The 26,107-nt window shown below is 39.2% G+C and overlaps 2 protein-coding genes across 24 annotated transcripts in view; one reads left to right on the top strand and one right to left on the bottom strand.

Annotated features, from left to right (window-relative positions):
- LOC105488234 (calcium voltage-gated channel auxiliary subunit beta 2) overlaps window positions 1–9,092 on the top strand; it is a 405,027-nt gene extending 395,935 nt beyond the window's left edge. For 9 of the 14 annotated variants that reach the window (XM_011752112.3, XM_011752110.3, XM_011752118.3 and 6 more), the window contains 4 exons: window positions 406–557; window positions 2,127–2,222; window positions 4,178–4,363; window positions 5,212–9,092. In XM_011752112.3, coding sequence (XP_011750414.2) covers window positions 406–557; window positions 2,127–2,222; window positions 4,178–4,363; window positions 5,212–5,706 — 929 coding nt within the window. In that variant the 3' untranslated portion in view covers window positions 5,707–9,092. The remainder of the gene's footprint in view (window positions 1–405; window positions 558–2,126; window positions 2,223–4,177; window positions 4,364–5,211) is intronic. The other 5 variants (XM_011752123.3, XM_011752124.3, XM_011752113.3 and 2 more) reach the window with 1 other exon arrangement.
- Window positions 1–26,107, bottom strand: part of LOC105488236 (NOP2/Sun RNA methyltransferase 6) — a 123,686-nt gene that overhangs the window by 2,272 nt on the left and 95,307 nt on the right. For 6 of the 10 annotated variants that reach the window (XM_011752126.3, XM_071070420.1, XM_011752127.3 and 3 more), the window contains 3 exons: window positions 18,035–18,183; window positions 14,047–14,172; window positions 5,176–12,085 (listed from right to left, as the gene is read on the bottom strand). In XM_011752126.3, coding sequence (XP_011750428.2) covers window positions 11,873–12,085; window positions 14,047–14,172; window positions 18,035–18,183 — 488 coding nt within the window. In that variant the 3' untranslated portion in view covers window positions 5,176–11,872. Of the gene's footprint in view, window positions 1–5,175; window positions 12,086–13,191; window positions 13,308–13,950; window positions 14,173–17,929; window positions 18,184–26,107 lie in introns of those variants that run through there. The other 4 variants (XM_071070421.1, XM_011752130.3, XM_071070422.1 and 1 more) reach the window with 4 other exon arrangements.

The raw sequence follows: 26,107 nt of genomic DNA, 5'->3' as shown, positions 1-26,107 counted from the left end.
GCACTGAAAGGAAAACTTGTCATGGTTGCTAGTGCAATGTGGTCTGCAATGAACACATGGAAGATAGCTCAAGGTTTTTATTTTACAGCAGTTTTATGAAATGATTTCATAGAGTGGAAGCACAAAGAATGTCAGCAGAGAGCTAAAAATTTCCACAATCCAAGTATTATACTAAAAGTAAATTCTGCAGCCGGTTGAGAGAAAAATTCCTTACATCCTAATGATGTGTGGAGAAAGAGCCCTTTCTAAGAGGATAAATTACTGTTGTAAACTTTTATCAATTCTGTTGCCTATAAGCATTAACATAATGACTGACCTACTCACCTTTCTGTTGAAGAAACAGCATACCATTTTACTTTATCTTAAAAATACTGCACTTTAACTGAACCGTTTCACCCTTTACAGCGGAAGTTCAGAGTGAAATTGAAAGGATTTTTGAACTTGCAAGAACATTGCAATTGGTGGTCCTTGATGCAGATACGATTAATCATCCAGCTCAACTCAGTAAAACCTCCTTGGCCCCTATTATAGTATATGTAAAGATTTCTTCTCCTAAGGTAAGTAGGATTGCTACAGTTTGCTCTATAATCAAATTTTAGTAAAATGTATTTTATGTTCTGCTTTCTATAATTAGGCTATTGTAATAGCCTTTATGAGGTACAGAGAATTTGAAGAGACATGATGGTCAACAATTTTTAAATTGATATAAACAAGGCATGGTTAGTTTCATAGCTTAGAACAGCTGTTCTCAAAGTGTGGTCCATGGATCCCTGGAGGGTCTTGAGACACTTTTAGAGGGTCCATTTAATTAGTCAAAACTACTTCTGTGATAATACTAGGACACTATTTGACATTTTCACTGTTTTGACATTTGCAAGGCTGATGCAAAAGCAATGGTGGGTAAAACTGCTGGCATCTAAGCATGAATCAAGACTGTGGTATCAAAGTACCAGAAGTTCATGTATTCATCACCACTGTGCTTTCCCAGTTTAAGGGGGAAAAAAGCCAATTTCACTTACTGTCCTGATTAAGTAGTATAGTTTATTACTTTTATTAAATCTTGACTTTTAATATTCAGTGTAATAAAGTACACACAAAGCTCCTGCTGCATACCAAAAAGTGTCTGAAGGACAAGCACTGGTGTGATTGAGTTTTGAACTAAACTAGCCATGTTTTTCATGGAATGCCATTTTTATCTCCAACAACAACTGTCAGGCTATGCTTATTCAGACTTGGTGTAGCAGATATTTTCTTGGACAAAATAAGCCTGTCACTTCAAGGAGAACAGCATGTGTTGCCAATGATAAAACTCAAGCTTTCAGACAACAATCAGAATTTTAGAAAACTTGTATGCACCTCTGAGGACTTAGAAGCTTCCCAATAAAGATTTCTCTGATGAAATCAATGGTAATATTAATGAATATGATGTTTTAATACTGTATAATGAAATATGTCAACATTTGGAAGATCTGAAGTCAGTGAACCATTATTGTTTGTATGATCAATGAATAATGTTAATTTCAAGATAGACCAATGGAATGTCATGAAGTAAGAAAATTTCACTGCAGGTTTCAGATTCCACATAACAACGGAACTACCATTTGTTGAGTTTTAGTGTAGTATCAAAGAAGACTATACTAAATTGTTTCTCCTTTTCTCAATTACAAATCTGTAAGAGGTTGGATTTTCTTCACATATTTCAACCAAAACAAGACACTGCAGCAGGTTGACTGTAGAAGCAAACAGGAGACTGCAATTGTCTTCTATGAAGCCAGCTGTTAGATTTATAAAAAATGTAGCTATTTTTATAAAAAAAAATTTTAACATGTAGCAGATTTATTGTGAATTTTTAAATGTTGTAATAGTTTTCCATTTTAGCTTCTTTAAAGAGGTTGTGAGACAAAATGTTTGAGATCTGCTAGCTTAGAAAAAAGAATGTGAGTGCTTAAAGCTTGCAACTGTGATTTACGTTAACATGTTAATTTTACAGATAATCTTATAGCTCCATCTATTACAAGCCCCTTGTGCTGTATATAAAAAGGCCCCAGAGAAAGGAGTCAATAATGTACCTTGTTCTTTACCTGGGTGTAGTTACTACTCTGTTAAAAACTCATTATCTTTTACAGGTTTTACAAAGGTTAATAAAATCTCGAGGGAAATCTCAAGCTAAACACCTCAACGTCCAGATGGTAGCAGCTGATAAACTGGCTCAGTGTCCTCCAGTAAGTTATCTCTATATACAGCATAATCCAGTTACAGAGATCAGACCTGGTTTTTTTTTTTTTTTTTTTGAGACAAGGTCTTGCTCTGTTGCCCATGCTGGGAGTGCAGTGGTATGGTCTCAGCTCACTGCAGCCCTGAACTCCTGGGCTCAAGGGATCCTCTCGCTTCAGCCTTCCAAGCAGCTGAGACTATAGGTATAGGTGCATGCCTCCATGATCGGCTAACTTTTTTTTCCCCCCTATAGAGATCTTTGTCCTTCCCCCCTGCTAAATCTTCCTGTGTTGCCCAGTCTGGTCTAGAACTCCTGGCCTGAAGTGATCCTCCTGCCTTGGCCCTCCAAAGTGCTAGGATTACAGGCATGAGCCACCATGTCTGGCCAGAACTGGCATTATATTTTGAAAAAAACCGTCAAACACCTGTCACAGAAGAGAATCCTCATCACTTAAAGTGGTATTCATTCCAAAGTAAACTGTCCTCCCTCCTTCCATGATCATGTTCCTTCCATGATCATGTGTTTTGCGCACAAGTAATCCAAATGATGCTTATAGCTTACAAAAAGCTTCAGTACATCCTGCAGTAACTTCACGCTGTTAATATCTAACACAAGATCCTGGTTCCAAAAATTTGGCTTGTATGATGAGTCTATTTGGAGTTGGTATATTATTCATTTCTGATCATAGAGAGCAAGTTGTCTGCTCTTAGTAACTGAGACATATTTTCACATGGTCTTAAATCAATTTCTAAGGAATAAGTTAACTAGATTCTCACTTGTCGTCTATGCTTTACATACAATGCCTTGGGGCTATAGAGCTTTCCTAGGTTTAGTTTTGGAGGCAGGGTCTTGCTCTGTCGCCCAGGCAGGAGTGCAGTGGTGGCCTCTCGGACCTCAGCCCTCCAAGTATCTAGGACTACAGGCACATGCCACCATGCCCTGCTAATTTTTGTATTTTTAGTAGAGATGGGACTTTGCCATGTTGCCCACGCTGGTCTTAAACTCCTGACCTCAAGTGATCCGTTCACCTCAGCCTCCCAAAGTGCTGGGATTACAGGCATGAGCCACTGCGCCAGGCTTTTTTTTCAAGCATAGCTATTTCAGGCGCTATGAATATTTGATTGCTTAATGTATGTTAAAATTTATAATAAACACTAAAAAATCTTTTGAAAAGTGACTTTTTTTCTTCTCAACTGTGAAGTTTGGACAACGTCAAATTATCAGTGGTTTCGGCTGCTTCTGCCAAATTTCACATCCTAATCTTACCTTATTAATTTCTAAATTCAGATTTCATAATCTTGGGCTGGGCATGGTGGCTCATACCTGTAATACCAGCACTTTGGGAGGCCAAGGCGGGCAAATCACTTGAGGCCAGGAGTTCAACACCAGCCTGGCCAACATGGCAAAACCCCATCTCTACTAAAAATACAAGAATTAGCCAGGCTTGGTGGTAGGCACCTGTAACCCCAGCTACTTGAGAGGCTGAGGCAGGAAAATCGCTTGAACCTGGGAGGCCAGGGTTGCACTGAACCAACATCAGGTCACTGCACTCCAGCCTGGGCAACAGAGTGAGACTCTTGTCTCAAAAAAAAAAAAAAAAAGAAAAAAGATTTCATGATCTTGATGTCAAGAATAGGCTTCTATCCTATTCTGTTCAAATATATATACATCTCGTTTGTATCATAGTATCCATGCCTTTTTTCATTGCTGATAGACAACTTTTCTGTGCTGCCATGCCCTTAACAACTGTTACCTTTCTGGCCATTATTAGTTAAGCATTCAGTGCCCTAAACAATGATTTGAGGTAGTCAGACACTTGCTAACTAAATAAAAAAGGAGATAGTAGCAGCGCTTATAGAAGCAGGAGCAAGTACAAAGGGGTGCAGCTCATGAGCCCCTTCCTCCTCTTATGGAGGTGGGAAGGGGCTGCGTCAATGTGGTCTGGAATGTCTGCCTCTGCAGGAGTTGTTCGATGTGATCTTGGATGAGAACCAGCTTGAGGATGCCTGTGAGCACCTTGCCGACTATCTGGAGGCCTACTGGAAGGCCACCCATCCTCCCAGCAGCAGCCTCCCCAACCCTCTCCTTAGCCGTACATTAGCCACTTCAAGTCTGCCTCTTAGCCCCACCCTAGCCTCTAATTCACAGGTAAGGGGAGTTTTTATATATATCTATATATACAATCTTCATAGGAAAAAAGGTAGCCTATGGTGACACCTCCAGGATCCAAGCCCAGTAGCCTGCTTGGGGCTTGTTCTAGTATATTAACTCAAAGCAAGTCCAGCATGAGCCATGTACCTGTAAGAAAAGCACCATCGACAGAACAAACATAGACTACAGAAACTTTCTACAGTAGAAACTTTCTACTTTAAACAGTAATATAGACTGTGGAAGCGGATCACCTGGATTCAAATCCTGGCTCCACCTCTTACCACTTGTGGGGCAGATAACCTGGGGCAAATTTCTTAACTGTTCTTACCTCAGGAATAATAATGGCAACCTGTCCATGAGGCTGCTGGAATTAGTAATCTCATGAGATGATCTTATAGGGCTATTGTATTAATGAGTTATTATATACAAATGGTCTAGAACAGTGCCTGTCCCATATTGTATCATTGTATCATATAAGGATTTGCTATTTTTAATATTATCACAGTCAAGCAGAGATAGTTAAGTTTACACCCCTGTATAGAAAAATCTCAGGGACCTGCATCTATATTTGAGCTGCAGGAGAATATATAAAAGAACACTTGCCCTGCCTTTTTTTCTTTTTTTTAAGGAAAAGGTTACCATGCACACTGTTCTAGGCACTTACAAAGTCCAGTTTAATACACTACAAGCCTTATAAATGCCACTGGATGTTACCAAAGGGATGAAGCTAGGTTAGACTTCATTTCGGATGCTTAAAAAGGACTCCACTTGAATGCGCTTGCTCTGGGACATGTTCTTTACACACTGACCTTGGTTAATGCCTGGTATGCTCCTTTTGCTGCCAGGGTTCTCAAGGTGATCAAAGGACTGATCGCTCCGCTCCTATCCGTTCTGCTTCCCAAGCTGAAGACGAACCTAGTGTGGAACCAGTCAAAAAATCCCAGCACCGCTCTTCCTCCTCAGCCCCACACCACAACCATCGCGGTGGGACAAGTCGCGGCCTCTCCAGGCAAGAGACATTTGACTCGGAAACCCAGGAGAGTCGAGACTCTGCCTACATAGAGCCAAAGGAAGATTATTCCCATGACCACGTGGACCACTATGCCTCACACCGTGACCACAACCACAGAGACGAGACCCACGGGAGCAGTGACCACAGACACCGGGAGTCTCGGCACCGTTCCCGAGACGTGGATCGAGAGCAGGACCACAATGAGTGCAACAAACAGCGCAGCCGTCATAAATCTAAGGATCGCTACTGTGAAAAGGATGGAGAAGTGATATCCAAAAAACGGAATGAGGCTGGGGAGTGGAACAGGGATGTTTACATCCGCCAATGACTTTTGCCCTTTTGTGTTTTTTTGTTTTTTTGTTTTTTTTTTTGAAGTCTTGTATAACAGCATCCCCAAAACAAAGCCTTTGGGGTCTACACTGCAATCATATGTGATCTGTCTTGTAATATTTTGTATTGCTGTTGCTTAAATAGCAATAGCATGAATAGAGTATTAAGATACTTTTTCTTTTGTAAGTGCTACATAAATTGGCCTGGTATGGCTGCAGTCCTCCGGTTGTATACTGGACTCTTCAAAAACTGTTTTGGGTAGCTGCCACTTGAACAAAATCTGTTGCCACCCAGGTGATGTTGGTGTTTTAAGAAATGTAGTTGATGTATCCAACAAGCCAGAATCAGCACAGATAAAAAGTGGAATCTCTCGTTTCTCCAGATTTTTAATACGCAGGCACCTGATTTGCATATTCATTCATGGACCACTGTTTCTTGCTTGTACCTCTGGCTGACTAAATTTGGGGACAGATTCAGTCTTGCCTTACACAAAGGGGATCATAAAGTTAGAATCTATTTTCTATGTACTAGTACTGTGTACTGTATAGACAGTTTGTAAATGTTATTTCTGCAAACACCTTCTTATTATATATATATATATATATATAAGTTTGATCACACTATTTTAGAGTCTTAATGCCAAGTCAGCAGATTTGCTTTATGAATTACAGGGACTAGAAATGCCCACATTCAGGAAATTTGTAATAACATTGTCTAGACACCTATCCTCATTCTAGTAGAAAGATTGTACATACTGTAAATATGTGTGATTGCTTGACTTGAAAAGGTTTGAATTCTGAATGTTATACCATCCTTGTAAGTTTGTAATTTTCACCATAAATTATGGTAAATATAAAACTCCAGAGGTTGTTCTACTCCATACAGTTCACACTGATTGTGACACATTCTTAGTAGCTAGTGTCTGTTCTAGTCACTGCACTGGAGTCTATGAGCCGGAACTCGCTATATGCACGTGTGTGTGTCCGTATGTAAGAGTGTGCACGAGTGACTGAATGGCTGAGATGAATTGAAATGCTGAAGACTAGTGAAGAAACTAAAGACTGATATCGAGCATTCTGCCCACCTGGCTCTGTATTTAATTGTGCTATATGTTGCTTTAATAACCCATTGAGCAGTCAGGGAATGTGAGTAAGCTTGCTGCCAAAGGTAACTAGGAAAGCATTCATCTGCTGCCTCCTTGTTTTTGCTCGTAGAGAGTAAAAATACAGGCAATTTTACTGTGAGTGTTTCACTGGAAATGTACAATCTTTGTGTGTTAGAGTATTTGTTTTAGTAAGAAATGTTTACACAGCTTGTGGAATTATTTCGTGGGAAAATAAATTTTTATAACTTCTCCCACTTCATTTTCTAACCTTGCCTATTGTTCCTGTTGTTTACCTCCCAGTTACCTACCATTCCTCCCCACCACCGACTCCAGCAGGTTCACTGTCTGTCAGAACCCAGAAGTGCTTCTTATAACCAAAGTTTCTGTTTTTCAGAAGTAATCAGGGCAACATGGGGTGACTTGAAGTGAATAAAATGTTTAGAATATTATCCTACATAAGACATCTACACGGAAGGGGAACCTTGAAGACATTATCTCCATGCCTCAATTACACTGCTGTAAGAAGCTTACAATGTCATCATGTTTAAGGCTAAGACCTTTTCCATGTCTCGTGTTTATTTTGTCCAGTTATAACTGGATGGTAAGACAGTATTAAGAGTGCAAGTACCTGGTACTTGAAGTTTGTCCCAATAAAATGCCTGTGTTTAACTGCCTAACTTCAGATCTACATATTCACTTATATAACAAAATAATCAGCCGGGCATGGTGGCTCATGCCTGTAATCACAGCTCTTTGGGAAGCCGAGGCAGGTGGATCACCTGAGGTCAGGAGTTCAAGATCAGCCTGGCCAATGTGGCGAAACCCCGTCTCTACCAAAAATACAAAAAATTAGCCAGGTATGGTGGTGCACACCTGTAATCCCAGCTACTCGGGAGGCTGAGGCAGGAGAATTGCTTGAACCCAAGAGGTGGAGGCTGCAGTGAGCCAAGATCGTGCCACTGTACTCCAGCCTGGGTGACAGAGTGAGACTCCATCTCAAAAAACAAACAAACCTAATCAGCAAAACTATAGTTATAAAATCAATTATTTTGCTTCCTTGATTATTCCAAGTTCTTGCCAAATATTCTTAGACTTTTATAAGTAAAACTGTTTTACATTTAACACCTTATTTCCTTATCCCCAAGAAAACTCAGTATTAAAAAATGATTAAGCTGGCATGGTGGAATGTACCTGTAGACCCAGTACTTGGGAGGCTGAGACAGGAGGATCCCTTGAGCCCAGGAGGTGGAGGTTGCAGTGAGCCGTGACTGTACCACTGCACTCTATCCTGGTGACAACCTGGTGTCTAAAAAACGAAAATAAAAATTAGTTACATATATAATGTTTTATCAGCTTATATATGAAAAATTTCCCTCAATTTGTTAATTAGCTCTATACTGTTTACATGAATTTATTTTACCGAGTATAAAAACAGTAGTCATAATAAACTTGACAATTCTTACATTGTCCTACCAGTAGGAAACCATATTCTAATTAAAATTGCTTTTATAAAGTATTTCTGATAAAACTTTTGTCATGGTAAGAGATTCACAATTACTAGGTTCAATCCTTTACTATTTCATCCCAATTAATTATTTTGGAATATTTAAATTATTGAAACACAGCTAGTATTTATCTTACTTGCTGCTATCATTAATCCCTTTCAAAAAGTAGTGGTTAGAGTTGCCATCTTTTTAATTTTGTATCTAGATTCTTAGCTTGCACTTTACTGTGGAATGTATGAGTGCAAATTAGAATATTCCTCAAAAAACTAGCTTGAAGGATTTGACATAAGAGCATCTATATGTGAAAAACTGTATAGTGGACATATGTGTAAACTGTGTAGTAAATCTGTAAATGAGGAAATAATCCCAATGGTAATGCGATATTTACTGACCTGTGGAATGTATATAGTCTTTTCACACAACAAAGGCTTAATCTTAACCCACTCAGCTGTAGAACCATGATTTTTGTAGTCAACCTAGAAAATGCTGGAAATGTATTTAATAGTTTTTTTTTTTTTTTTTTTTTTGGTCATACCCATTTCAGTCTTTCCTATGCTCTTTCTCTACTGCTCATTTAAGTTACTGTTACAAAAAGGTGCTGCTAAATGTAGGATGTCTTAGTCATGTTGTACTTTGGGACAATGCCACATTTTTAACATGGTCTGCTATGCATTCCTGTTCAACATTCACTGTCAGCTACACTGAACTGTCTAACAAACCTGGTTTAAAGTAATTCATATAAAACAAATAAAGAGCTGGCTTCTGCACTGTTTATTAGTAGTAGTATTAATTGCCATGTTAGAAATGATTCATGTAGTTGAGACTATATTAAATATTCAACACTTCCCATCTGTGGGGCATCTTTCTTGGGGCAATGTCAAACACTTTATGTTCCTTTAGTAATCTTCCTATTATGTCTGATTAAAAAAAAAAAAAAAAGATAGCTCCATGTAGAAACATTTTTTTTTTCAATGTGAGCTCTAGTAGAATAATCTGGGTCAGTTATGGGTTCTGGATCAAGTGTTTAATTTCTGCTACGCTGTACTTTTAACTATTTGTACTTAGATTCGTTATTTAAACTAAAACATGACACAGGGTTTTGAAGTAAATGTACTCACTGTTGAACTTAAGTACTTTTTCTGTTTCATAGAAATGTTAATACTAAATATGTTAACATATATATTAATTTTCCCTCACATTTCCCTGATTTTTTCACCTTCCTCCTGCATTTTTTTCTTATATTGCTATGTCCCTTAAGTTTATGTGATTTTCCAATTTGCTTAAATTTTTGAAAGGAAGAAACCCACTGAAAATTAGCCACGTTCAAGGAAAAATTCCGAATAGTATTCTCTGTCCTGTTTCCAATATGTAAATATTTTTCTTCTATTTTCTGGCATTGGTTGTATTTTGACATTTTTTGGTATTAATCAAACATTTACACCAGTACAAGTTTGTTGCTAGGCTGATTTTCTGCCATTTTCATCCCAGCTTAGCAAATAAGGATGTGCAGCGAGCATTACAGAAAATGATTTTTGTAGAGTTTCTTAAAACACATTTAAAGTTTAAGGAGGTATGCTGAGCCCTAAAAAGATAAGTCGCACAGGAAAATTGTTTCTCTTTAGTCAAATGACATCTACTGGATATAAGGCAGAATGAGGGATGTAAAAGACACAGGTTTGCTTGAAATAATTTTTCTCTTAAACAATAAGCATCTATTGACTGCTCTGAAGCTGTGACTGAGAGAAAAGGCAGTACAGGGTCTCTGCCTGGAGGATGTTTCCTAGGTGTGAAGCTGGGGCTTAAGGGGCATGGATAGAAAATTTGAATGAGAGTGTCATAAGCCAGGAGAACATTAGATGTGGGTGCCAGGGGCACACAGAAGGGGAACAGTGCCTATCCAACCTCAGGGAAGGGTATTCAAGAAAGCCTTCTTTAAAGAAGAGGCCATCTATCGGTCTTACCTGATCTAAGAGACCTTGCAATCCTTATGGATACAATAAATAGTTATGAGAAATTCCTAAAGAAAACTGTGAGGGCGGAAAAAAAATCAGACTATTAAGTAATTGTCCATTTCTTATGCCCAAGGCCTGATAACTTTTGGGCGATTTGAATAAAAGCTAACAAAACCGTATGATGGATTTAAACACCATGAGACAGCCTTAAAACTATGGCTGGGTACTAAGTGTTCTGATTGGTCTAAAAAGCCAATAGAAAAGCAAAATCCTAAGGCTGTAATGTTTTTTTAAAAGCTGGCTGGGTGCATGGCTAACATCTGTAATCCCAGTGCTTTAGAAGGCCAAGGCGGGGGGACTGCTTCAGGCCAGGAGTTCAAGACCAGCTTGGGTAACACAGCAAGTTCCCATCTCTCTCAAAAAAAAAAAAAAAAAAAAAAAAAAAATTAGCCAAGCAAGGTAGCACACAACTGTGGGGGAGGCTGAGGCAGGAAGATTGCTTTAGCCCAGGAGTTTGAGGTTGCAGAGGGCTATGAAATCATGCCACTGCACTCCAGTCTGGGCGGCAGAGCAAGACCTTGTCTTTAAAAAGTAAAATTAAATTGAAAAGCAGTCACTTATTTTGGCCACTACAGTGGGATGCTTGGGTATTTTTGCAGTTCGAAGGATGATCTGCTTTTTGTCTGAGTTCAGATTTGATTGTGGTCTTTTTTTGTCTGAATCTATGATAGGTACAGCTGCCTTGTCTGATGCTGGTGTTACGTGAAATTGTTTATGTTCAACAGGAGAACACCAAGGCCCAGCTATAAGGGTCAGGCCAGGCTGCTTCCCAGCTGCCAGAGCTGGGTTTTTTTTTTATTTTCCTCTCACCAACCATTTTCTAATAACTTACATGTTTCAAACACATGATAAGTTATCCAAATTGTGGAATAATCTCATTTTCTAAATCTACAAAGAAAATATTCATTTTACTTTTTCTTTTAAAATTATGAAAAACATTAAACAGACTATCATTTAGACGGTGATAGTCTTTAGACTATCACTTCACACTATCATTTAGAGGAAGTCCAGACTTCATTTGAAAGGGGGTTGACCTACTAAATAAGCAGAGAGTCAGGTAAAATACTTACCTCCATTATTGGCACATAGTCAATGTTTGATTTCCCATGCCCTGAATCCTTAAGAAACTACTATTTAGGAACCTGGGAACAAAAACCACTTTTCATAACCACATCAAATGCTGCTAATTTATTCCTTTTGTTAGATTCACTAATTTTTAACATTAAAAATGACTTGTATTCTTCACAAATTAAAACATTAGCTCGCAAATGAAAATATGCTCCAGACATCTACAGGCATCTGTTTTTCTTTATACTCCAAATACATAAAGCAAAAAATTCTTTTAAAAACAGAAAATATAATCTCATACCACCCCCTACTTCCTCTGTGTCTCTGGATCCCTGGTAAAACAGCTGGCAGCCCTTTCTGTTTCCTTAGCAACTACGTCATCATTCAGTTGGCCTGACAACACTTTGGTATAAAAAAAAAAAAAGCACAGACAGCAAATGTTTGGAATTTTCATTTCTGAGCATCCATCCTCTCCTATGTGCTTTTGCATTTTATAAATTTTGCAATAAAAAAACCTATAGAGTCCTTATTAGCCAGACGCAACATGTCTTCTCTTCTGGCCTCTCTGAGAGAGTCCATGTCAGTGTCCGGTAATGGCACAGCCGATGGATCAAATCGCTGCAGCTGTTTCAATTGTTCACATGAGAGACCAGCTCCCCTCATTCCTTCTCCTCCAATGTGCGGTTCCTGTTTGGAGAAAGTGAATCAATATGGATGAACATCCCATAATTAGCAAGTATGCCTGCTACTATTTAAGTTAAAAGACAAATTGGGCTGTAACGACTACATCTTCCAAAAATAGCAAAATGAGTAAATGCGTTTCATTTTGGTGGAAAATACGTGCTGCTTTCCAGACAGTAAAGTGGGAAAGCAATACTATGCGTCACCTGATGAACAAATACCTATGATTACATGCTTATCAGGCACTGTGACATTACTAAAGGCCTGAGCTTCTTAGCTGGAAACAAGTAGACTCAAATTGCAGGTCTATCACATTTTAGCTGTATGACTTTAGGTAACATTAACCACATTTCCTCATCTATTAAACAAGGCTTAAGCAAAGAAGGTGGTATCACACCTGGCACATAGCAGGGACTCAGTAAATGGAACATTATTATCAATAAAGCAGAAGAGGCCAGGCACAGGGGCTCACACTTATAATCCCAGCACTTAGGGAGGCTGAGGCGGGCTGATCACCTGAAGTCAGGAGTTTGAGGCCAGCCTGGCCAACAAGGTGACGCCCTGTCTCTACCAAAAATACAAAAAACTAGCCAGGTGTGGTGGTGCACGCCTGTAATCCCAGTTACTCGGGAGGCTGAGGCACGAGAATTGCTTGAACCCGAGAGGCAGAGGTGGCAGTGAGCCAAGATCATGCCTGGGCGATCCAGCCTGGGCGACAGAGTGACACTCCATCTCAAAAAATAAAAAATGAAAGAAAAGAAAATAAAAGAGAAGGAAGGGAGCAGGGAGGGGGAAGGGAAGAAGAAAAAAAAAAAAAGAAAGCAACAGAAAAAACTCAGCTTTATTTAACATTTTCCGAAACTGAAAGGTGGTCTTCAGGCATCTAAGGTACCTGTCTCTGACCCATACCAGGTGGGTGAGAAAAGTTTCTAGAAAAACAAACATTAGAAAGGGATACATAATTTAAGGCTGTATCAATTAGTTTAGAGGAATCATAAGGCCTTGAGTGATACTTGCAAACTACTATAGATCTTGAAGAAGATCTATAATCCTAAGTCACCATCACAGACAATCATTTGCATGTTAATGAAGATAGGTTTTTAGATACATACTTAAGAAAACAGATCGTTTATTATCCCATGGAGGTCAGGGGAAAACTTCCCATCTCTTTTAGGTATATATTTTGAGTGTGTATGTTTCCAAGTGAATTCTGAAGTCTTCCTTTCATCTACAATGTAATTACCTTAATTTATGAGTCTAGAAACCATCTCTGAATTATCTATATTTATGTATTCCCATTACCTACTTCTGTATAGAAAGGTACTAAAGTTAGATGCTCAATGTATCTGAATGTATGTGAGCATTATTACAGATTTAAACTTAATCTCAAATATCCTGGGCTAAAAACTGAATCAAAAATACATTTCTAATAAAGACCATAACAGGAAGAGTTGTGTTAGGTAAAAGAAAGTATAAGAAAGCTTTTTAAATATTATACATTGTATATAATAAGCGATAATCCAGAAGCATGTTTTTCCCTTTCGGCTGTTCTTCTGATATCCCACAGTTATTAAAGCTCATTTGCGCTTTGATGTGACATGAGAGAAAATGCTCAACATTTTCCACATCAGAAAAATACGGCACTGGGAAAGAAGAAAAAAGTCTTTTTAGAAAAAAGGTGCCGAGTAACATGAATAGCTACAAGTGGAATAAACACATAACAAAAATACTCCCAAGCTCTGTGCCATTTTAACACAATGGCAAGGAACAAAGATGAGAAAAAACTTTGTCAGGACATGCAGATTATGGGCAGTCTAAAATGGATCTAATTAGGTAAGCATTCTTGTTTATTACAGTGTTCACTTTGGAAGTTTTACTTTTTTCTTCGTTAACACCCTGTGTTTACCACAGTGCTTCAGTTTCTGTGATTTATCTTATTACACAGAGAAAAATGAAATTAGTCCTACCTGGGGCTGAAGCTGAAGGCAAGGAAATTTTGTCAGGGCCCAGGCAACTTGTTCTTCATTTTCGGCCAGCGTTATAGTGCATGTGCTATAAACCAGCACACCCTCTGGCTTCAGCAGCTGAACTGCCTAAAGAAAACTGTGATCAGACCACACACAGCACAAAACCAAATAAACATCTGCATGAATTTCATAGCATAAGGTGTAATATCTTTCAAATGTTTGGGATAAATAAAATGATGTTCTATGTGACAAGGATTCCTTCTGTAATTAGAGTATGCAAGAGCAATACTTGCAGACTAGACTAGGTGCATTTCATCATCTTGGAACTGTCATACTCCATATGGACCAAGACTTCCCCAAACACAATCATTCACCTTCATGCCTTCCGATACCATTTTTTATGCTGAAAACTCACAAATTTACATTTTTAGGCCAGACCTCCTTGTTAAATTCCCTACTTAAACATTCAGTTGGCTTCTTAACATTTCTTTTTCATTCTTATTTTTCTAAATAGAGATGAGGTCTCACTGTTGCCCAGGCTTGTCTTAAACTCCTGGGCTCAAGCAATCCTCCCACCTTGGCCTCCCAAAGCGCTGGGATTGCAGGTATGAGCCATAGGTCTGGCCCTTCTCAACATTTCTATAATCCTATCAAACTTGACATGTGCCAAAATGAACTCCTCCTTTCCCTCTGAAACCTACTGCAGGAGTCTTCCTATCTTTCCAGAATCTCACGTGCCAAACCTCAGATGATCGTTTATGCCTCTTTTTCTGACTCCCCCAACCATCAGCAAGTCCTATTGGCTCTACCTTCAAATTCTAGCCAGAATTTGGCCACTTCTCTCCACTTCCACTGCTATCATTGTGGTCCAAGCCTCTTTATCTTTTGCCTGGATTATTGCAACTGCCTCAACTTCATCAGCTTGCTTTATTCCCTGCCCTCCTGCAATCTAGTCTCAGTACAGCAGACAAAGCAGTCCTTTTAAGCTTGTCCCTTCTCAGCCCCAAGCCCCTCACATGTCCTCCATGATCACTTAGAGTCAAAGACAAAGTCCTTACAGAGGCCTTTGAGGCCAGACATAAACAAGTCTCCTGTTGCCTCTCTGGTCCTCCTCTTGTACACCTCTTACCCTGGCCCGTTCTACTTTGGCAACACTGACCTTCTGCTGTTTCTGGAACACACAAGGCACAGTGGCACCTCAGAATCTTTGCAGCAGTTGGGAAAGCTCTCTTAATTCTCTGCACTGCTTTCTCCTTATCTTTGCATGTATGTCACGTTCCCAGGCACTCTGTAAATTTTCAACTATTCCAATCCAACACTCCTATCCCCAGTTCCTTTGGCTTGCTCCATAGGCCATTGCATTATTGCCTTCTAATATACTAAAAAACTCATTTATTTCCTCTCCTAGTTAGAACAGAAACCTCGTGAATAAGGGCATGGAATGTTGTCTACTTTCTCAATACTGTACCGTCAATGTCTAGAATAGCGTCTTACACACAGTAGGTGCTCTATGAGTATTTGTTGAATAGATGAATCAGGAGATAAGGTGCTATGCTAAAATAGATTTGTCTCAAATACCTAAAGTTCAACTTTTCAAGCTCCTGATTTTTAAAATTTTAAAGGAAATCTTTTTTTTTTTTTTGAGACGGAGTCTGGCTCTGTCGCCCGGGCTGGAGTGCAGTGGCCGGATCTCAGCTCACTGCAAGCTCCGCCTCCCGGGTTTACGCCATTCTCCTGCCTCAGCCTCCCGAGTAGCTGGGACTACAGGCGCCCGCCGCCTCGCCCGGCTAGTTTTTTGTATTTTTTAGTAGAGACGGGGTTTCACCGTGTTCGCCAGGATGGTCTCGATCTCCTGACCTAGTGATCCGCCCGTCTCGGCCTCCCAAAGTGCTGGGATTACAGGCTTGAGCCACCGCGCCCGGCCGAGGAAATCTTTAAAAATAGAGTGTACACACTTGTGCTTTTTAAATCAGAGTATGCTGATCAAAATTTAAACTTTGTTACTATGTGCCAGTTACTGTGTTAAACACTGTACATGAATTTTTCTCAACAAATCCTTATAACAACCACAAAGTAAGATGACTATCACCAAAGATGTATTCCTAGTAGGTAGAGCTGTTATCCCTACTACTCAGATATAGAAAGCAATGTACATAAAGTCACTTAGGAGGAGGAGCCATGGCTCAAGTCAACATGTGTCTGACTCTAACATCCACATTCTCGATTTCTCTCCAGGCCAAATGGCACACCTGCTATATTCTCAAGTTCTCTCTCATATACTGTCAGCTTTTCCTTCTCATTGAGATCATTCGTCTACTCCTAGTAGCCTTTTAAAATACTATTTTTGCTATGACCTACAAAGAACAGAAATCCAAGTCCTTTACAGAAGTATCCTAATTTTATTCTCAAGTCAAAGTGGGTTTCAGCTATAAGTAAAGCTTCCTTTTTGCTGCTTGCTGTTTTAATTCTGAGGATGAGTTCTTTGAAGACTTCACAGAAAAAGAGGAAGTCAAATAATCCACAACCAGTGCTACCTTTGTGTATGAAAGGAAACACCAAGAGAGTTGAATCGGAATGTACTCAAAGACAGCTTTAGAGACTAAATCATTACAGAACATCCATTGTTGCTCTAGCCTTGTATTTTGGAGGGCTGGGATGAAATAATGAATTCATCTATGATCAAACACTGTCTATACACTCTGAAATCCACTGAGTCATTTTTGCAAGACTAGGAGAAATCCTCAAATGTTCTATCTGGGCTTCTTCTGAAAGTAGTAGAGACAAGTTAAATGTGTACAGTTTTTATGGTTCTCCTATATCCTACAGTGGCCACTGTCTCTTCCTGTTTTTATCAATGAGTTTTGCTTCCTATTGGAACTTCTTCTTCTAAAGAAGACCCCAAAATCTACTTTTTTTCTTTCTTTCTTTTTTTTTTTTTTTTGAGACAGTCTTGCTCTGTTGCCCAGGCTGGAGTGCAGTGATGTGACCTCAGCTCACTGCAACCTTCGCCTCCTGGGTTCAAGCAATTCTCCTGCCTCAGCCTCCTGAGTAGCTGGGACTATAGGTGCACATCACCACGCCCGGCTAACTTTTTGTATTTTCAGTAGAGACGGGGTTTTGCCATGTTGGCCAGGCTGGTCTCGAACTCCCGACCTGAGGTGATTAGCCCACCTCGGCCTCCCAAAGTGCTGGGATTATAGGTGTGAGCCACCATACCCAAGCAAGAACTCTATTTTTTTAAAAAAGAGTAATTTAGTTTATATCTATTTCTTTACATCAATTAGTAACTACAAGTTAACAATTCAGTGACTTTTCAGATAGAGCAGAATATTTGAAATTTATTAAATATGTGACGAAATTCTACTATTGCCTGTATATCTTAAAGGTGAATCAACTTAAAGGAAAACTTCTATATTTAAAACTAGGTCCTCTCAGTTGTATTTGTGTGTATGTGTGTATAGTAAAATATAAATAACATAAAATTTACCATTTTAGTCATTTTAAGTCAATAATGACCTTCAGTACAGTCACATTGTTGGGCAACAATCACCACCATCCATCTCCAGAACTTTTTCATTGTCCCAAACTGCAAGTCTATATGCATTAAACAATAGCTCCTCAATCTCCAGCCCCACAATGCCTGGTAATATCTATTCTTCCTCCTGTCTCTATGAATTTCCCAGCTACTCATATAAGCAAAATATTACAGCATTTTTCCTTTTGTGTCTGGTTCATATTACTGAGCATAATGTTTTCCAGGTTCACCCATGTTGTGCATGTATCAGAATCTCACTTCCTTTGAAGGCTGAATAATGTTCCATGTATGGATATAGCACATTCTGTTATCCATGTATCTGTCAACAGACTCTTGGGTTGTTCCCACCTTTTGGCTATTGTAATGAATGCTGCTATGGAGATTGCTCTCAGTGGTTTAAACACCAAAGTAGCAAAAGTTAACTTTCTTTCACAACAACAGACCACCACATACTGCAGTGAAGAGTTTTCGCTGTAATGGCTGATATGATGCCAATTCCTTCAAAGACCAAGTACAGGCCATATTTGGTCTCTGTCCCATTCCACTACAGGGTGCATCCAGAAGAATTCGGTCAAAGGATTCTGGTAGAAATGGAGGTTCCCCTATAAAGAGAATTATAAACATGTTTACTATCTGCCATATAGGTTTAAACTAGAAAACTCCTGAGATGATCAGGAATTTAAAATCATAATCTAGAATCAAAAATAAAACAATTTCTCCCTTCAATCAAGCAGCTGGTTAAACTAATTTTGACTTATACCTAATATAGATTTGATGTGGTAAAAAGGTTAAAAATGTAGTAATAGTTGAAATTTATTCTGTTGATACAGCACAAACCAAGGCCTAATCACACAAGACCTTGTACCCCAAACTTCAGAAGCCACAATTTATCAAAGCTAGGACTTGGAATTAATTCTAGTTGTTCTGGAAACTGATACTTCTCTTGGTAATTTCTACTGAAGACAGCCCCCGAAAAAATGCCTGTTCAATCATTGTGAAACATGCTGATTCTGGTGTTCCTGAGTCTCCTTGTTTCTGTGGCCATCAGAAGGGCTATGGTCTAGAATAGGTAGAATGAGTCAGTACCACCCCTAGATTCAATCTTCCACGAAGGTTTCCTTTGCATTCACTTGAATAATTTTCCCTAACTTCTGACCTATTTAATGTTATTGGAGGAAGGTATGAAATCAAGTGGTCTGTTTATATATTTAGGCTGTCTACCTGCAAGCAAGATTTCCATTCCATTCAATTCCATTTCCCATTCCATTCTGCATTCCATTCCCCATTCCATTCCATTCTCCATTCCATTCCATTGTCCATTCCATTCTGCATTCCATTCCATTCTGCATTCCATTCCATTCTCCAATCAATTTCATTCGCCATTCCATTCCATTCTCCAATCCACTCCATTCTCCAATCAATTCCATTCTCCATTCCATTCAATTCTCTATTCCAATCCATTCCATTCCACTCCACATTCCATTCCATTCCATTCCCCATTCCATTTCATTGCATTCCATTCCCCATTTCATTCCATTCTCCATTTCATCTAAATTCCACTCTCCATTCCATATCATTCCCTATTCCATTCTCCATTCCTTCCATTCCCCATTCCATTCCATTCTCCACTCCATCTCCATTCCATTCAATTCTCCACTCCATCTCCATTCCATTCCATTCTATTCCCCATTGAATTCGATTCTCCATTCAATTCCATTCCATTCTCCATTCCATCTCCATTCCATCTCTATTCCATTCCATTCCATTCCATTCTCAATTGCATTTCATTCCATTCCCCATTGCATTTCATTCCATTCCATTCTCCATTCGACTCCATTCTCTATCCCATTCCATTCTTCATTACATTCCATTCTACACACCATTCCATTCTCAATTCACTATTCCATACCATTCTATTCTCCAATCTATTCTCCCTTCCATTCCATTCTCCATTCCAATCCTTTCTCCATTCCGTTTCACTACACTCAACTGTCCATTCCATTCTCCATTCCATTCCATTCTCCTTTCCATTCCATCCTCTATTTGATTTCCCAGTCCATTCCATTTTCCATTCCATTTCATTCCATTCTCTATTCCATTCCATTAAATTCCATTCCATTCTCCATTCCATTCTCCAATCCATTTCCTTCTCCATTCCATTCCCTTTTCCATTCCATTCCATTTCCCAGTCCATTCTCCATTCCATTCCAGTCCATTCTCCATTCCATTCCATTATCCATTCCATTCTGTTCAATTCTCCATTCCATTCCATTCTCCATTCCCTTCCATTGCCTTCTCCATTCCATTCCATTCTCCATTCCATTCCATTCTCCATACCATTCCATTCTCTATTCCATTCCATTCCATTTTCTATTCCATTCCATCCTCCATTCCATTACATTCTCCATTCCATTCCACTCCCCATTCCACTGCATTCTCCATAACATTCTCCATACCATTCTCCATTCCATTCCATTCCATTCTCCATTACATTACATTCACCACTGCATGCCATTCTATTCCATTCTCCATTCCATTCTTCATTTCCTTCTCCTTTTCATTCCATTCCATTCTCCATTCCATTCCATCTTCCATTCGATACCATTCCATTCTCCATTTCATTCTCCACTCCATTCCATTCCATTCCATTCTCCTTTACTTTCCATTCTCTATTCCATTCCATTCTTCACTCCATTCCATTTTCGATTCCTTTCCATTCTCCACTCTGTTCCATTCCATTCTCCACTCCATTCCATTCTCTCTTCCATTCCATTCTCCATTCCACTCCAATCCATTCTCCATTCCATTTTCCATTCTATTCCAGTCCATTGTCCATTCCATTCCATTGTCCATTCCAGTCTCCATTTCATTCCATTCCATTCTTGATTCCATTCCATTTCTTCCATTCTTCATTCCTTTCCATTCTCCATTACATTCTCTATTACATTCCATCCCATTTCCCAGTCCATTCTCCATTACATTGCATTCCATTTTCCATTCCATACTATTCCATTCTCCATTCAATTCCATTTCATTCTCCATTCTAATCCTTTCCATCCACTCTCCATTTCATTCCATTCTCTATTCCGTTCCATTCTCCATTCCATTCTCCATTTCATTCCATTCTCAATCCCATTCCAATCCATTCTTCATTCCATTCTGTTCTCCATTACATTCCACTCTCCATTCCATTTTATTTTCCACTCCATTCTTCATTCAATTCCAATGCATTCCCCATTCTATTAAATTCTCAAGTCTCCATTCCACACATTCTCCTTTCCATTCCACAATCTATTCCAGTCCATTTCATTTCATTCTCCATTCCATTCCATTCTATTCCATTCCATACCATTCCATGCTCCATTCCATTCCATCCCATTCTCCATTCCATTCAACACCATCCTCCATGCCATTACATTCTCCATTCCATTCTGCATTACATGACATTACATTCTCCATTCCATTCTCCATTCCACTCCATTATGCATTCCATTCTCCATTCCATATCATTCTCCATTCCATTCCATTCTCCATTCCATTCCATTCTATTCCACTATGCATTCCATTCTCCATTCCATATCATTCTCCATTCCATTCCATTCTATTCCTTTCCATATCATTCTCCGTTCCATTCCATTCTCCATTCCATTCCATTCCACTCCATTTTCCATTCCATTCTCCATTCCATACCATTCCATTCTGTTACATTCCATTCTACATTCCAATCCATTCTCCATTCCATTCCATTTCTTCCATTCTCCATCCCAATCAATTCCATTCTCCATTCCATTCCATTCTCAATTCTACTCCCTTCCATTTTCCTGTCCATTCTCCAGTTCATTCCATTCCATTCTCCATTCTATTGCAATCCATCCACTCTCCATTGCATTTGATTCCATTCCATTCTCCATTCCATTCCAATCCATTCCATTCCATTCTCCATTCTATTCTCCATTCCATTCCATTCTCCATTCCATCCTCCATTGCATTCTCTATTCCATTTCCCATTCAATTCCAATCCATTCTCCATTCCTTTCCACTCTCCATTCCATTCATTCTCCATTCCATTCTTTATTTCATTCTATTCTCCATTCGATTCAATTCTCCAGTCTCTATTATATTGCATTCATCGTTTCATTCCATTCCATTCTACCATCCATTCCATACCATTCCTTTTTCCATTCCACTCCATTCTCCATTCCACTCTCAACTCCATTCTCCATTCCCTTCCATTCTCCATTTGATTCCATTCTCCATTCCATTCCCCATTCCATTTCATTTCCTGCATCCTCCATTCCCTTCCATTCTCCATTTGATTCCATTCCATTCTCGATTTGATAATCCATTTTCCAATCCATTTCCCAGTCCATTCTCCATTCCATTCCTTTCCCTCTCAATTCCATTCCATTTTCCATTCTATTCCATTCCACTCCAATTTCCATTCAATTCCATTCTCCATTCCATACCATTCCATTCTCCAATCCATTCTCCATTCCATCCCATTCTCCATTGCATTCTCCATTCAATTCAATTCCATCCTTCATTCAATTTAATTCCATTCTTCATTCCATTCCATTCTCCATCCCATTCCATTCTCCATTCCATTCCATTCTCCATTCCATTCTCCATTCTTCATTCCATTCCATTCTTCATTCCATTCCATTCAATTCTCAAGTCTCCATTTCATTCCATTCTCCATTCCATTCCATTCTCCATTCCATACGATTCCATTCTCCATTCCATTCCATTCTATCTTCCATTCCATTCCACTCCACTCTCCATTCCATTCCACTCTTCATTCCACTCTCCATTCCAATCTATTCCACTCAATTCCATTCCATTTTCCATTCCAATCTCCATTCCATTATCCATTCCATTCCATATTCCATTCCATTCTCCACTCCATTCCATTCCCCATTCCATTGTAGTCTCCATACCATTCTCCATTCCATTCTGTCCACCACTGCATTCCCTTCCATTCTCCATTCCATTTCATTCTCCATTCCATTCTCTATTCCATTTCATCCTCCATTCTATTCTTCCTTCCACTCCATCCTCCATTCCATTCTCTATTCCCTTCCATTCTCCATTCCCTTCCATTCTCCATTTCATTCCATTTTCCATTTCATTCCATTCTTCACTCAGTTCTCCTTTCCACTGCATTTTCCACTCCATTCCATAGAGAATTCAATAGAGAATGGAGCAGAGTAGAATGGAATGGAATGGAACAGAATGGAATTAAATGTAAAGGCGAATGGAATGGAGTGGAGAATGGAATGGAATGGAAATGGGAATGGAATGGTGAATGGAATATAATAGACAATGGAATTGAATGGGGAATGGAATGGAAAGGGGAATCGAATGGAATCGAGAATGGTTTGGAATGGAATGGAGAATGGAATGGAATGGAGAATGGAATGGAATGGAATGGAGAATGCAATGCACAATTGAATGCGGAATGGAATGGAATGGAGAATGGAATGGAATGTAGAACTGAACGGAATAAAGGATGGAATGGAATGGATTGGAGAATGGAATGGAATGGAGAATGGAATGGAATGGAAAATGAAATGGAGACTGTAATGGAATGGAGAATGAAATGACATGGAGGAAGGAGTGGAATGGAATGCAATGGCAAATGGGATGGAATGGAATGGAGAATGGAATGCGGAATTCTCCATTCCATTCCATTCTGCATTCCATTCCATATTCCATTCCATTATTCTTTCCATTCCATTCCCCATTCTATTGCAGTCTCCGTACCATTCTCCATTCCATCTCATTCTCTATTCTACTCTATTCACCACTGAATTGCATTTCATTATCTTCCATTCCAATCTCCATTCCACTTCATTCTCAATTCCATTCCATTCTCCATTTTCCATGCCATTCCATACCATTCTCCATTTCATTCGACTCCATGCTCCATTCCATTCCATACTCCATTCCATTCTGCATTCCATTCCATTCTCGATTACATTATCTATTGCATTCCATTCTTCATTTCATACCATTCTTCATTCCCTTCCATTCTCCATTCCATTCCATACCATTCTCCATTCCAGTACATTCTTCATTCCATTCTCCATTCCATTCCATTCTCTGTTCCATTCCATTATATTCCATTCTCCGTTCCATTCCATTGTATTCTATTCTCCATTCCACTCCATTCTCTATTCCATTCCAATCCACTCTCCCTTCCCTTCCATTCCATTCCAATCCACTCTCCCTTCCATTCCATTCTCCATTCCATTCCTCATTCCATTCTCCATTCCATTCCTCATTCCATTCCATACTCCATTCCATTCTCCATTGCTTTCCATTCTCCTTTCCATTTTCCACTCCATTCCAATCTCCATTCCATGCCATGCTCCATTCCATTACAATCCATTCAATTCTACATTTCAATCCATTGTCCATTTCATACCATTCTCCATTCATTTCATTTCATTCCCTTCTCCATTTCATTCCATTCTCCATTGAATTCCATTCCATTCTCCATTGCATTCCATTCCATTCTCCATTCCACTCTATTCTCCATTCCATTCCATTCTCCGTAACATTCCATTGTCCATTCCATTCCATTCTCCGTTCCATTCCATCCTCTATTCCATTCTCCATTTCATTCCAATCCATTCTCCATTCCATTTCTCATTCCATTCCATTCTCCATTCCATACTCCATTCCATTTTCTACTCCATTCCAACCTCCATTCCATTCCATTCTCCACTCCAATCCATTCTCCGTTCCATTCCATTTCATTCCATTTTCCATTCAAATCCATTCTCCATTCCATTTCATACCATTCTCCATTCCCCTCTTCATTTCATTTCATTCCATTCTCCACTGCATTCCATTCTATTCTCTATTATGTTCTCCATTCCACTCGATTCTCCATTCCATTCCATTCCATTCTCCATAACATTCCATACTCCTTTCCATTCCATTCCATTCTCCATTCCATTCTATTCTCCGTTTCATTCCATTCCATTCTCTGTTCCATTCCATTCTATTCTATTCTCCATTCCATTCCATTCTCTTTTCCATTCTCCATTCCATTCCAATCCATTCTCCATTTTCCATTCTATACTCCATTTCATTTTCCATTCCATTTTCCACTCCATTCCATTCCATTCTCCATTCCAATCCATTCTCCGTTCCATTCCATTCCATTCCATTCTCCATTCAAATCCATTCTCCATTCCATTTCATACCATTCTCCATTCCACTTTTCATGTCATTTCATTCCATTCTCCATTGCATTCCATTCTATTCTCTATTCCGTTCTCCATTCCACTCGATTCTCCATTCCATTCCATTCTCCATAACATTCCATACTCTTTTCCATTCCATTCCGTTTTCCATTCCATTCTATTCTCCGTTCCATTCCATTCCATTCTCTGTTCTATTCCATTCCATTCTATTCTATTCCATTCTATTCTGTTCTATTCTATTCTATTCTATTCTCCATTCCATTCCATTCTCTTTTCCATTCTCCATTCCATTCCAATACATTCTCCATTCTCCATTCCATACTCCAATCCATTTTCCATTCCATTTTCTACTCCATTCCAATCTCCATTCCATTCCATTTCTCCATTCCATTCTCCATTCTCCATTCCATTCCATTCTCCATTCCACTCTCCATTCCACTCTTCATTTCATTTCATTCCATTCTCCATTGCATTCCATTCCATTCTCCGTAACATTCCATTCTCCATTCCATTCCCTTCTCCTTTTCATTCCATTCTCCATTCCATTCCCTTCTCCTTTCCATTCCATTCCTTCTCCATTCTATTCCCTTCTCCTTTCCATTCCATTCCATTCTTCACTCCATTCCATGCTTCATTATTTCAATTCCTGTACCATCCTCCATTCCATTCCATTCTCCATTTCATTCCATTCCATTCTATTCACCATTGCATTCCATTCAATTCCATTCCATTCAATTCTCCATTTCATTCTCCATTTTACTTCATTCTCCATTCCATCCATTCCATTCCATTTGCCGTTCTCCATTCCATTCTCCTATCCTTTCTCCATTCAATTCCATTCCATCCTCCATTCTATTCCATTCCATTCTCCCTTCCATTCCATTCTCCATTCCATTCTATTCACTACTGCATTCCATTCCATTCTCCAATCCATTCCATTCTCCATTCCATTTTGATTCCATTCCATTCTCCATTCAGTCCCATATTCTATTCCTTTCTCCATTCCATTCTCCATACCATCCTCCAATCCATAACATTCTCCATTTCATTGCATTCCATGCTCCATTCCATTCCATTCTTCATTCCATTCCATTCCATTCCACATTATATTCCATTCTCCATTTAATTTTTCATCCTATTCCATTCTCCATTCCATACCATTTTCCATTCCATTCCCTTCCATTCTCCATTCAATTTCCTTTCATTCTCCATTCTGTTCCATACCATTCTCCATTCCAATTCATTCTCCATTCTATTCCATTTGCCATTCCCTTCCATTCTCCATTCCATTCCATTCTTCATTCCATTCCCT

Source organism: Macaca nemestrina, chromosome 9 (genome assembly GCF_043159975.1).
Source record: "Macaca nemestrina isolate mMacNem1 chromosome 9, mMacNem.hap1, whole genome shotgun sequence".
Lineage (NCBI taxonomy): Eukaryota > Metazoa > Chordata > Mammalia > Primates > Cercopithecidae > Macaca > Macaca nemestrina.
Note: the sequence above shows the minus strand (reverse complement) of the source record. Positions and strands in the feature narration are given on the sequence as shown.